The 14,254-nt window shown below is 47.2% G+C and overlaps 1 protein-coding gene across 1 annotated transcript in view; it reads right to left on the bottom strand.

The window, feature by feature from the left end:
• The window catches only part of gldc (glycine dehydrogenase (decarboxylating)), a 148,883-nt gene that overhangs the window by 17,405 nt on the left and 117,224 nt on the right, over nucleotides 1-14,254 (bottom strand). Inside the window, exon 20 of the mRNA XM_055632629.1 lies at nucleotides 714-855. Within this exon, the coding sequence (XP_055488604.1) occupies nucleotides 714-855 (142 nt within the window). The remainder of the gene's footprint in view (nucleotides 1-713; nucleotides 856-14,254) is intronic.

The following is a 14,254-nucleotide window of genomic DNA, read 5'->3' as shown; positions in this document are numbered from 1 at the left end:
CTCTCCCCAATCTTTGCACACCCCAATCCATTCCACTTTAATTCCATGTTTCATGTATCTTGTGTTTTATGACTGTTGGCAGATCAATTTCCCTCCTAAACTGCCCATTAGCCTGCTCTGCATAATCCCGTAAGAACTGTAATAATCAGTAATCCATTAGAGCCCACTGATGCATGAGCAAAAAATAAACTGCTGGAAGAATTCAGCAGGTTAGGTGGTGTCTGCAGAGACAAAAAAATGTTTTGGGTTGAAATCTTGCATCAGGAACATCAGTGGATCAGGCAGCATCCGTGGAGGCAACAGGAACATCACAGTTTCCACCATGGATGTTGCCTGACCCACTGAATTCTTCCAGCAAAGATAGACACAAGGTACTGGAGTAACTCAAAGGGTCAGACATCATCTCTGGAGAAAATGGGTAGGTGATGTTTCGGGTCGGGACCCTTCCTCACAGTTCTGGAGCAGTTTTTATTAGCTCCATATGCTAACATTTGTGTCTCCCCATACTGACACTATTTTTTTAGATCAGTTAATGTGGCTTCCAGGGTACGTTTGGCGAGGGGGGCAAAAGTAACAGAATAATACTTTGTGGGGAGGCAGCGAAGGAAAGGTTTGTAATCCATTACATGTAAGTTTGAGGCAGCAGATGGTTTAAGAGAAATAAATAGAACACAAAGCGACGAAGAAAATCTGAATGCAGTGATGTGTTGTACCTTAATATATGCCAGTGAAATTGGCAGAATGGCACTGGAACCCCAGGGGGCAGCACTGATTGTACCCAGGGGTCGGGCATCTCTGTCAGACACTGGGGAGATCACAGGATGACTGGGCAAGTACGGAGCGAGATGCTTCTTTCTGAAAATGTAGTTAACAAAACAAAAAAGTTACAGGTTAGACGTAGTTGATCCGATTGTTCCTTCAATAACACAGCTGTTCAAGGCAAGTGGTCCGAATTGTAGCATTTGAAACATTTTTCACCACAATCATCATTTCCCTCTCTTGATCTCTCTCAACAATTAAATGCTAAGGCAATGATTAGCAAGGGAGGACAACTGTGACGCGTTTAATGTTGGTACTTGGCATGGCCTAATTCTATTACTATTCCTTATGACCTATCTTGATTTTTCTTATTCTTAAACCTGGATCCTGATGTAACATTGGCTGGTCAACTAAGGCAGCAAAAGGTCATCCTTGTTTGCAGTGGTGAAACAGTGGCAGAAACTATTCCGATGTAACATTGCCAATGAAACTAGCTGCACGAATATGAAAAACGTTGTGACCGGCACTTCTTGCAGAAGGGGCTAACATGGAAATAAGACACCAGTAGCACTCCAGCAAAGTGCTGCCGTGCCCAGAAGACAGCTATTTTAGTGCATGTTTTCATGTGCAAGTGATTTTACAGGCATGAATATCTTTGAGATTGAGAAGAAAACAAAGAGCTGGAGTAACTTAATGGGTCTGAGAATCCAGGTCATAAGGAATAGTAATAGAATTAGGCCATTCGGCCCATCAAGTCTAATCATGGCCACTCTATCTCTCCCTCATAACCCCATTCTCCTGCCTTCTCCCCATAACCACTGACATCTGTACTTGGTGGTCTACGCAAGATTCCAGCATCTGCAGTTCCTTGTGTCTCTACCTTTCAGATTGGCTCTTTTAGCAGCCAGAACAACTGGAGGCTCTGAGTATCAGCAAAAGAGGTAATGGACGTAGAAACATAAACCACTCAAGACACCACTTCTATGTGGGAAGAAAGTGAAGAGGAAAACATTTCAAGTGGCCAAACGGATTGAGAGAATTAATACAGTGACTGTATAACATGGGAGTGTGAACAAGTAGTTCTCATAACATTACAAGCATTTTTTCCCCTGAAGGTAACACTATTATTGGACATTTTCTCCTTCCTTCTCAAAACATTTAAAGAAGGACAGTAAGACATAAATATTACAAAACAACAATAAATTGCGCTCACCATTTCTTATTTTAAACATGATACTATTCTTTGGATTAGTTTCCCATAAATATCCTCATAACAAGTACCATCATCTGGTTAACAGCTGAAAGTCACCCATCCAGATGGAACACCTCCAAGTTCATTGAGGGAAACAAGGGAGGAAATAATGGGAGTGTGAATTTCTTGCCAGAATTTCTCAATCTTTCAAGGCAAGAGGGGTGTTGGCAGAGGATGGAACTTTACACAAGTATTGCACCTTTTTAAGGGGAGAGGGATAACCAGGACAACACCACCATTCAACCCAAATGCCTGTGGCAAGGGATCAGCTGAGATGTAATCTGGTAAATCAATAAACCAATTGAACCAGGGCACATTTTATTTTTGTCGAGTTGAGTCTGATTAAGTTTCAGAGAAGATTCATGATAAGTTTGCTCTATTTTGAAAGGTGTGACATGGAATATTTGTTGGTAGAATTACAATCATATGAAAGACCTGGTGGGCAAGATTGGTTGGGACAGAAAGTAGAGGATGGAGATGAAGATTTATTTCTTTAGACTACAGGAAGAAAAACGACAGACACAAGGAACTGTAGATGCTGATTTGCAAAAAGAGACCCAAAGTGCTGGAGTAACTCAGTGGGTCAGGCAGCATCTCTGGAGAGCATGGAGAGGTGATATTTTGGGGTGGGACCCCTCTTGTAATTGTAAAAGCTAAATGAGAGATGGAAGGTGTAGATGGTTTATGCATGCAACCAATAATGTAGCTACCTCAGTACCACTAACCACGCCTTAGTTATCAAATATAATAACACTCTCTCTCCCTATCTCTCGCCCTCTCTCCAGCACGGACAGACTGCGTGCAGTTAGTGCTGGATCATGTTTAATCTGTGTGTTTATTAAAGAGTTAAGTAAAGTTACAAGTGTGTGAGATTCACTTCTTTACATGGTGTCGGCAAGTTAAATCTCGCGCCTCCTGTTTATCGGGTTTTATTTCTTGAGTTTGTTTCTTTGTCGGAGTTTTACTCTCCTTGTGTCACCATGGCATCCTTTTGCCGCAAACCCGCGCTCCTGGTCTTTGATGCAGACATAGCGGAGCGCTGGGTGACTTTTGAGATGGATTTTACCCACTACATGAACATTGCTCATCGCAACGACCCTGATGCCGTTAAAGCTTCTCTTCTTCTAAATCTTGCTGGTCCTGATGCCATGAGGAGAGCACAAGCCTTCACCTACAGTCCCGCGGTCCGGGATGAACATGATCAGGTCCAAGTACCTGCAGAGTCTGCCGACGACCCGGTATGTCTGTTGCGAAAATTCGCTGAGCTTTGTGACCTGCCCTCTAACCAAATATTAGAGAGAACTAAGTTTTTTACGAGGAAGCAGCGGCATGATGAGCCTGTTGAATGTTTTATTGCTGATCTGCGTTACCTCACCCAGAGGTGCCGATTTGATACTATGACTGAACAGCTTACTAGAGACATTCTAGTGACAGGGATGCTCGATCAGAAATTACGATCGGAGCTATTAAGGAAATCAGATCTTACTCTAACCGAAGCCATGCACGCATGCAGGTTGGCTGAAGTCGTTGACCCGCTGTTCGGACAGCGGGGTTCTGATAATAAATCGATTAATTTAACTGGTCTCAATAGGTCTCAACGTCCTAACATAGTCAACACCAGACCCATGTCGCGGGCCATCTACGTCCCCGGCGGCCAAGGCGTTGAAAAATGCCCTAATTGCAGTTATGTGCATTCGATGCAGTCGCAGTGCCCGGCTTACGGAAAATCCTGCAATTTCTGCAAGAAATTGAATCATTTCTCGGCTGTCTGCCGCTCCCGTGGGAAACTTCCCCCAGCTTCTAGACAAGTCCTAAACAACTTGGTGCAAGTTGATAGCGAGTTTGGTTCCCAATCCTCTCTCGACACTGCCCACGACTCTGAGCCAATTAGTTCTCAAGGAGATGCTAGTGTTTTCACACTCCTACACGCACCTGCTCGACTCACGGATCCTTCGGTCCTCGTTACTGTCAACAATTCGACCTTCTCTGCTAAGCTCGACACGGGGGCAAAGGTCAATGTTATGTCAACAAGCCTGTTCAGAAAGATTAGGCACAATGAGCAACTAAGTGCTGACCGTTCGACTTTACATGCTTATGGGGGCGAGGTGCTGAAACCAGTGGGCAAGGCCGTTTTCAATTGTGTGCTGCAGAGGTCATCGCGGGCTCTCACGTTCTATGTTCTCGACTGTGACTGTGTGACTTTGTTGGGCAACCAGGCATGCCAGGACCTGGGACTAGTCTCGTTCGACCGCACTGTCCATGAGGTGCGGGTGATTTTGGATCCGATATCCGAGTACCCGGACCTGTTTGATAATGAGCTGGGCAAGCTGCCTTTCGTCTACAAGATCGCCACTGACCCAAAGGTGGCACCTGTGGTCCATGCACCACACAGAGTATCCCTCGCTATGAAGGACAAGGTTGAATCGATGCTGAAGAGCATGGTGGCGATGGGAGTGCTGGAGACAGTTAGCGAGCCCGCCGAGTGGGTCTCCACCATGGTTGCCACGCTAAAAAAGGACAAGAACGAGATAAGAGTGTGCATCAACCCAAAGGACCTGAACCTCACAATTAGGCGACCTCACTACCCCATGAGAACCGTGGAAGATGTTGCAGCTCAAGTCGGCCAGGCCACGGTTTTCTCCGTCCTCAATGCCAAGAGTTCTTTCTGGCACTCGACAAATGCTCCTCCGATCTGACAACGTTTTGGCAGATACTCCTTTTGGCAGATTCAAATTCCTGCGGATGCCATTCGGAATCAACTCTGCCAGCGAGGTGTTCCAGAGGTCCATGGAACAGCTGTTCGCTGGCATGCCGTGCGCCATCATCGTGGATGATATCCTAGTCTACGGGGAGAATGCCGCCGAACATGACAAAAACCTGCGCCGGGTCCTGGACCGGGCCCGACAGATCAATTTAAAACTGAACATAAAAATGTGCAGATTTTGCGTCTTTGAAGTGCCTTACGTCGGGCACATCTTCACTTCTGATGGACTAAAGCCTGACCCACAAAACACTGCTGCAATTTCCGAGATGCCAGCCCCAACCGACGTCCTCGGTCTGCAACGTTTCCTGGGCATGGTCAATTACCTCGGGAAGTTTATACCTAATCTCAGTGAGCTGAGCTCGCCCCTGAGGCAACTAACTAAAAAAGACACTGCCTGGTCCTGGTTCCCACAACACCAACAGGCTTTCGAATTTCTGAAATCTAAGCTGACCAGCACTCCGACACTTAAATTCTTCGACCTGCGCCGTCCCATTGTTGTTACCTGTGATGCCTCCCGTTTTGGACTCGGTGCTGCTTGTCTGCAGCTCTTTGATGACGAATCGCTGTTACCCGTCTCGTATGCCTCGCGAACCATGACCGACACGGAGCAGCGGTATGCTCAGATCGAGAAGGAGCTCCTAGCGGTTGTGTTTGCTTGTTCCAAGTTTAAAGATTTCCTCTTCAGCAGCAGATTCACGGTCGAGACCGACCACTGGCCATTAGTGACTATTCTTAGCAAGCCCATACATGTTGCCCCTGCCAGACTGCAGCGCATGATGCTGCAGCTCCAGCGTTTTGATTTCCAACTGGTTTACAAAAAGGGCATGTGGCCGATACTCTATCTCGTGCCCCACGGGCCTCCTGTGACCGCCACCCTTACGAGCAAGAAAACCTGTCGGTACTAAACGTCAACATCGTCCCAACCAGGCAGCTTCAGTGCCTGATCGAACACACCGGCGCTGACCCTGCGTTGCAGCAGCTCGCAGCTGTCCTCAAGCGCGGCTGGCCCGACAGACGGACAACTTTGCCATCGGGTGCCCAACCGTTCTTCCTGGTCCGCGATGAGCTGGTGCTCCAAGATGGTGTTATCGTCAAAGGACCACAAAGTCGTGGTTCCAGTCTCTCTGTATGATCTATACTACAACGCAGCCCACAGCGGTCATCCTGGGGTCGATGCCACTATTTATCACGCTCAGGGACAATTCTACTGGCCTGGTATGGCCAAATATATCAGGGATCGAGTTTCCTCCTGCTCCACCTGCAACAACCTCGCCCCGCACCAGCAGCGACAGCCCCTTTTGCAGCAGCCGGCAACTGCCATGCCCTGGACATCGCTGGCTGCCGACATATTCGAATGGCGGGGCAAGCAGTTTCTTGTCCTGGTTGACTCGTACTCCAAATGGTTCGAGGTGGACGTGCTTCCTTCAATCACCTCCGAGATGGTCATCAGCAGACTGCGCAGGCACTTCGCCACCTTCGGTGCCCCTGTCCGCTTATAGACCGACAATGGAGGACAATTTACCAGCGCCGAATTAAAATCTTTCGCTGCCAGGTGGAACTTTCACCACTACACTAGCAGCCCGGAGTACCCACAAAGCAACGGCCTTGCCGAGCGAGCCATGCGGAGTGCTAAGGGTCTGCTTGAGCAGTCCCGCCTGTCTAACTCCGACTTCTACCTGGGCTTACTTAACCTCCGTAACATCTCCCGTGACCCGACCATGGGTTCCCCTGCCCAGCGTCTGATGTCAAGGACAACCAGACCACCTATGCCGATCGCTCAACAGACCCTGCTACCCAAACTGTTCGAGCCTGCCGTTGTCCAACAGCAGATTGAACAGAAGCATGAGGTTCAACGGCATTCCCACGACAGGTCCTGCCGACCGCTGACGTCTCTACTGCCCGGACAAGTCGTTCGGATGCAAACTAGCACCGGCTATTCCCATCTCGGGACCGTGGTTGGTGTGGCTGATTCACCTCGTTCTTACCTGGTGGACTATGAAGGGACTGTCTATCGTCAAAGCCGTCAACACCTGCGGGTCCTTATGTTCCACCTCTGCGGTCCCAGCCTGTCCCTGCCGGCTTTCCAGCTGATCCCTGCATGGCCCAGACCCCTCACTTGTTGTGTTCTCCTCCACCGCTGCCGCCTGGTTTTGGCCAGTTAGCCTCCCCTCCTGCACGTTCGCCCTCCCCTCCTGTGTCTCCTGCTCCGGCTGCGTCTCCTCCTGCTCCGGCTGCGTCTCCTCCTGCTACGGATGCGTCTCCTCCTGGTTTAACCTTCTCGCCTACTTCTGCTGCGCCTTCTCTTCTTTCCATCGTTAAGCACACTGCACACGTTCGGGTGGCATCGTTAAGCCGCCTGTTCGCTATGGCGACTTTGTTTAGATTCGTATATTTTATGTAATCACACTGCCATGGCTCTATTTCAATTTCTAAGGGGAAGTATGTAGATATTTTATGCATGCAACCAATAATGTAGCTACCTCAGTACCACTAACCACGCCTTAGTTATCAAGTATAATAACACTCTCTCTCCCTATCTCTCGCCCTCTCTCCAGCACGGTGACGGACTGCGTGCAGTTAGTGCTGGATCATTTTTATTCTGTGTGTTTATTAAAGAGTTAAGTAAAGTTACAAGTGTGTGAGATTCACTTCTTTACAGAAGGTAAATGGGATTGATCTTATAGCCAATTTTGATACTTGCTTGCTCAATTTGTGTGCCGTAGGCACAATTTGTAAGATGAATGATAAAATTATCCCAGTACACAATGCAAAGTTGCTATTGCAGCACATTAAAAAGAATACAAACATACCAATAATGAAGAAATTTAAACATAAAAACATCCCCCCACAATGATTCCCATTATGAGGGAAGGCACAAAGTCCAGTCCCCATCCCCATGTCCACCCATAGTTGGGCCTATCGAGGCCTCTGCAGTCGCTGCTACGGGGCCCGATGTTTCAGGCTCTTCTTGCCGGGTTATGATGCTCCGGCGTCAGGAGAATCCTCTCAGCGGCTTGGGATGCCTGGAACGGCCGCTTCCTTACCGGAGACCGCGGCTTCCGAAGCCAACAGGTCGCGCTGGACTGAGCTCCACCACTGGTGATCTCAGCGAGAGATTCCAGGCTCTGCGATGCTTAAGGTCAGCGCTGCCGCCCGCAGCTGGCCGCTCCACAGACCCGCAGCTCCGCAATGTTCCAATCGGCAGTCTCAGCTCACCGGAGTTCCAGCGCGGCGACCCGGGCTAGGCATCGCCCACTCCGCGATAGCGCTCCAGCGCTGCGCCACCGCTGAAGCCATGGTTCAGGCCGGTCCCGTCAGGAAACGGCGCTCCAGACCCCGATGGAAGGCCGCGAGGACGGGTCGAGATGCCGCTCGGAGGAAGCCACCTCCCCGACTAGGTAGGGACTGAGAAATACAGTTTCCCCCCCCTTCTCTCCCCCCCCCACACATAAAAAAGACTAAAACCTCCAACAAAAAACACTTTCACTCACGAAAAAATGAAAAAAAGTGAAAAAACGGACAGCTGCAGGCTGGGCAGCTATACCCATACTTGAATTAAGCACCGTCTTCTTGTCCAAGTTTTAGGCCTTGCTGCGAGTTTAATCTCCCCTGAACTACTGCTGCACCTTTTGCCCCAGCCCCACCTCATGTCCAAGTCTGAAGTTGAGAGTTGGTGGGTGGTGGAAGGTGGGAAGGAAGATTATTTACTATGCAGCTGCCCATGCCTTTTGAATTTGAATTTGTCAACCGGCTAGCTGAAACCTCATGCACCAAGTCTCATGGAGTGGTTCAGGCCACAAATTGAACCATCCTCTGGGGTAGTTCAATTCGTCCCCTGAATGTGCTCCATCTTCCCCACAACCTAGGGATAGATTTATCTCCCATGTTGAACTTAGAAGTCTCTGGGAGATCATCCCTGACTCCAAGAGACTGCCGGACAAAAGGACTGGAGTAATGCAGTGGGTCAGACAGCATCTCTGGAGATCATAGATAGGTGACTTTTCGGGTTGGGACCCTTCTCCAGACTCAGGACAACTCTAAAATCTGCAGATTTTAACTACAAAGATTTGTAACTACAAGTGACAAGGCAAGTAGAAAAGACTGAGATATAGCAATTGGGATCTACAGGCATAGTCATAGAGAGATGTAGCAAGGAACATGCCCCACAGCCCACTGACTACATGCCAACCATCTATTTATACTAAACCAACATTCTTCCATGGCATATTATTTCGCTGAGTCCAACATGTGTCCAACAGTCCATTTTCCAACATGCATTTGGCAGTCCATTTCCGTGGTAGCTTTCAAATTCTCATTCCTTGGATCTGCGCCAGTTCAGTGCTCGGAATTATCTAAACTTTGAACAACACATGTCTGGTCCCTCATTTTCTTTCCCCTTTTCATTTATTTATCCATTTATTTATTTATTTGTTTCTCCTTTCCCTTTTTATTTATTAATTTGTATAGTTTTTAAAATGGCCATTACCACTACTTCTCAATAAATCTATGCATATCAAACTATAAAATAACTATATTACATTAACATTTTAAACATAACCTAATAGCCTTTTATAATCAAGTACAAGTACATGCCCTATCCTTATTTGGGCACATAATCCTGCAGATAGCGTGGTTTTCGAACGCATCTACCAGATCTTGTTGTCAGGGTTTAATGCTCCCTAGGGACCGGTGGTCGGCTGATAGGTCGACTGTCTTGCTCTGGTTCAGGCAACGTCACCAGGTCATCCAGGTCAAGATCAGCGCGATGAAATGGCTCTTTGGTCTTCCTCAGATGGCGCAGATTCCGACGTTAGATGGCGCCGTCCTCGGTTCCGACTTCATACGATCTGGGTTGCGCAACACGGCCTACAGCCGCAGCCTTCCTCCAGGGCTGATGTCGGTCACCGGTCGGCTGCACTCGAACTGGATCACCAGCTTTCAGGGGAATCAGATCTTGGGATCGATCCTCTGTTGTAGTCGTCTGCTTGTCTGTCTCTAGCTGCTCTCAACTCAGCTCCAACCTTTTTCTGAATTTCAGGTTTGAGTAGCCTCTGAGTAGTTGGTAGTATGGTCCTGGTACGTCTGTTCATCAGTCTTTGTACTGGACTGCTACTCATGCCAGGTGTTGGTTGCGAAAAGCTAGTATGCTCAGGTAAGGGTCAGCTTCTGCAGCCTTAGCCTTCCTCAGCAATGACTTTGCAACTTTCACACTGCTCTCCGCCTTTCCATTACTCTGTGGATAATGGGGCGATGCGGTCGTATGTTCAAACTGCCACTTCTTGGCAAATCTCTTGAACTCCTCGGCTGTGAACTATGGCCCTTTATCTGTGATGAGCTGATTTAGTATTCCATATCTTGCGAACTGGCCTTTGATTTTATGGATGACATTAAATGCCAGTGTTTTCTTTAGATAGTCTATTTCCCAATACCCTGAGAAGTAGTTCACAGTGATCAAATAGTTCCTTCCATCCAAGAGGAACAAATCTGCACCAACCTTCACCCATGGCCTCGCTGGAATTTTAAAGAATTTACCTGTCCCTTCAAATACATCAGCATACTCAGCCATCAGTCTTTCCTTGCTCAGAAGGATTTCACTGCCGTTCAATGTTATTATGTACTCTTTACACACTGAGATGAGCCCGATCTGCTGGGCTGCCCTGCTTCCCAGGTTTGGAATGTAGTCTTTCTCCAGGACTACAAACTACTTTATATGTTCTTCCATTCTTTGGGTTCACTAGTCTCACCTTGCTTTTGCCAAGATGCACCACTGTCGTATTGTTGTACATCGACAATACTTGCTTGGTTTCATCCACATCCTTTGCATACATCTTGGGAATTATGTTACATGTGGCTCCACTGTCCACCTGGAATTTTACTTCCTTCCCTTTTAGCATCATGGTCGCAAAGATTTTCTTTGGGAGTTGAGTCTCCTCAACACTGTGCACACGCTCTGCTTTTACTGCTTCTGGTTGCAGTTCCATTGTGTGAATTTCATCATCCTCTTGACTGTCATCATACTCATCACTGGAACTCTCCACTTCCTCCACAAGTTTTTTTCCCTTTCTTTTCTTTCTTCTGGTTCTTCTGTTGCATCTGCTTTTCCGTGCATTGTGATGCGAAATTATCTTTCTTATGGCATTTGAAACACACCCGGCCATATGCCGGACATTTCTCCTTCTTCCTCTCATGTTTGTATCCGCAGTATTTTCACTGTATGGTAGCTGGTATCTTTTCCCCTCTTGTCTCACTGCACAGACATCTTGTCATTGGTCACCTAACAGGACATCAACTCTGGCCTTAGCAAGCACCGAAGCCTGGCATGCCTTCACACACTTTTCTAGGTGAGGTTTCTCGGAGAAGTCTCTCCCGCAGCATGTCATGTCTTATGCCGCATATTAATCTATCACATATCAGTGAATCCATCAACTCTCTGAAACTGCAATGTGCTGCCAAGAGCTTCAATTCTATTCAAAACAAATCAAAAGTCTCCCCTCTATCTTGGCTCCTCATAATGAATCTATACCCGTCGATGGTCTCGTTCCTCACGGGTTGACAATGCTGTTCAAAAGCATCGAGAGCCTGCTCTTGCGTAACTTCTTGTACTTTGCCATCCGGCTTCCGTGTATCCAGCGGTTTTATGATTTGGTAGAGCTCTCTCCCTTGCGGTCCAACTAGGTACATGAGCAGTTTTCTCATTGTCTTGTCATCCTTCCCTGCCATGCTCAAATCAACATAGAGCTCAAACTCCTCCATCCATTGTCTCCACTCCATTGGCAGGTCCCTTGCCTCAAAACACATTTGCCTACGGGGCTTTAGCTGCACCATTTTACTGACAAATCCACCCCTCTATCGATGGAAACAATGTAGGCCACACAATCGTCTCTCGGTAGAACTCACTCACAAATGTCGTCCACCGTCACGTGCACCCAATCAAAACTCTCGACGAATCCTGAATCAGGATCCATCTTGGTAACTGCCTCACGGGTGTTGCATCATCGACACTGCACCACCGATGGCGCTATTCCCATAACAAATCTCTTAAAAAAAAAATAACTTCATGTTCTCAACTCCCCCCAGATTATATCGATCTTCTACACACCAGACCATTAACCTGTGGCAGCCAAAGGGAGAACGTGCAAACTCCACACAAACAGCACCCGAGACTAGGATTGAACGATGGGCGGGTGCCTGATACTACGAGGCAGCGGCTCTACTAGCTGCGCCACTGTGTCACAATGTTGTAAGTAAAAGGCCAGAGGACAACATTTGGCTAAAACAGCAGAGGAGAGGCAAATAACCAAAGATAGTAAGTACTGCAATCTCTTGCCAGAAGGGTGGTGGAAGCACAATCAACAGTAACATTCAAATGAGAGTACACTTAAAGGGGTATCACAATCTTCTGACTGATAGATCTTCAGGCATTAGCAAACAAATATATTTCTTAAAACAACATAGCCTGCACTACCCAAGAACATGCACGGGAAACACAATCTTAACAAGGGGCTGGGGTCCCTGGGTCACCTTAAATTGAGGGGAGAACATGAATGGAAGATCAAAGTAAAGGCATCATATTAACACACATCTTAAATACCCATCTTAAATCTAGCAAACATGGTTCTAGTTCACACCACTTTGAAACCTAATTCTTTGCAAATCCTGCAGCTTTAGTCAAGAGCCTCTTTGTCACTTAAATACGTCCCAAACACTACAAGAAGAATTGAGGCCATTTCTTCTTATGTCCTCAATAAGCTCAAAGCTGATACGGAAATGGATTTAGCTGTAAATGATCCCTACTTACAAGATGGCGCCTGTCTGTGGCGACATGTTGCCAGCAGCACAGCAGAAAATCATCAAATATAATAGTTCTCAGACTAGTATAAAAGAAACAGCAGAAACCAGCGATGCACCTGACAAGCTGCTAATGCATTTCAACGCATTATCACGCAGGCATCTGGGAAAGGGAGAGGCGGGGGTGTCTGCCTCATGGTCAACTCTCCGTGGTGCGATGACGTGGCAGCTCTGACTAACTCCGAACCTGGAACATCTGGCGGCAAATTGCCGCCCTTTCTACCTCATGAGGGAATTCGCCTCCATCATCCTGGCTGCGGTCAACATCCCACCCCAGGCAGACGTCCGTCTAGCATTGGAGGAGATGCACGCTGTGGTCAACAGCACCAGACAGCGTACCCCAAAGCCTTTACCACCATAGCCGGGGACTTCACCAAAGCCAACCTGTAAAAATCACTCCCAAACTACCACCAGCATGTCACTTAGAAACATAGAAACATAGAAATTAGGTGCAGGAGTAGGCCATTCGGCCCTTCGAGCCTGCACCGCCATTCAATATGATCATGGCTGATCATCCAACTCAGTATCCCGTACCTGCCCTCTCTCCATACCCTCTGATCCCCTTAGCCACAAGGGCCACACATCTAACTCCCTCTTAAATATAGCCAATGAACTGGCCTCAACTACCCTCTGTGGCAGAGAATTCCAGAGATTCACCACTCTCTGTGTGAAAAAAGTTCTTCTCATCTCGGTTTTAAAGGATTTCCCCTTTATCCTTAAGCTGTGACCCCTTGTCCTGGACTTCCCCAACATCGGGAACAATCTTCCTGCATCTAGCCTGTCCAACCCCTTAAGAATTTTGTAAGTTTCTATAAGATCCCCTCTCAATCTCCTAAATTCTAGAGAGTATAAACCAAGTCTATCCAGTCTTTCTTCATAAGACAGTCCTGACATCCCAGGAATCAGTCTGGTGAACCTTCTTTGCGCTCCCTCTATGGCAATAATGTCCTTCCTCAGATTTGGAATGTCACTTGCAGCAGCAGAGGATTAAACACCCTTGACCACTGCTATACGACCATCAAGGATGCCTATCGCTCTATCCCTCGCCCTCACTTCAGGTGGGTCCCCGATCTAAGATGGGCACTCTGCACTGAAGCTTTGCAATTATAAGGTTCCCACCTATACTTCATAAAGTTTGGAAGCTGGATGTAATGAAGGAACAACCTTGGTGTGTAAAATGTGTGTAAGGGGAGTCAATGAGGGGCAATCAAAAGCACCCAATTTTCCCCTCTCGTGTTCAAAAGAACTGGGAACTAATTCTAGTGCCTCATCTGAGATGGATTAACTGCCCACAAACAGGTGCTGGGAATGGGGTCTTCTCATCCTTGTGTCTTCCGAAAGCTGTGATTATTCCCCCAGGACAATTGTAAGTTTAGGTTTGATACAAAAGTTGATCTATCGCTTCCCATTATGAAGCCGTTGAAAGTAGTAAAATATATATTTAAAGACACACACCACTTGTTCGCATTTCAGTTTTCTCCCTTCCTCAATTTTAATTCAACCACAGAACAGATTGTTTGTATTTTAACACGGCCATTATAAACCGAGGCTTGGGTCGGCACGGCCTCAGTTCCAAATATTTTGTGTCTTGAATCAAGTATTGTAACCCATAACACCAATCTTCTGACCAA

Source organism: Leucoraja erinacea, chromosome 3, assembly GCF_028641065.1.
Source record: "Leucoraja erinacea ecotype New England chromosome 3, Leri_hhj_1, whole genome shotgun sequence".
Classification (NCBI taxonomy): domain Eukaryota; kingdom Metazoa; phylum Chordata; class Chondrichthyes; order Rajiformes; family Rajidae; genus Leucoraja; species Leucoraja erinaceus.
The sequence above is the reverse complement of the archived record's forward strand: the minus strand, read 5'-3'. Positions and strand labels throughout refer to the sequence as shown.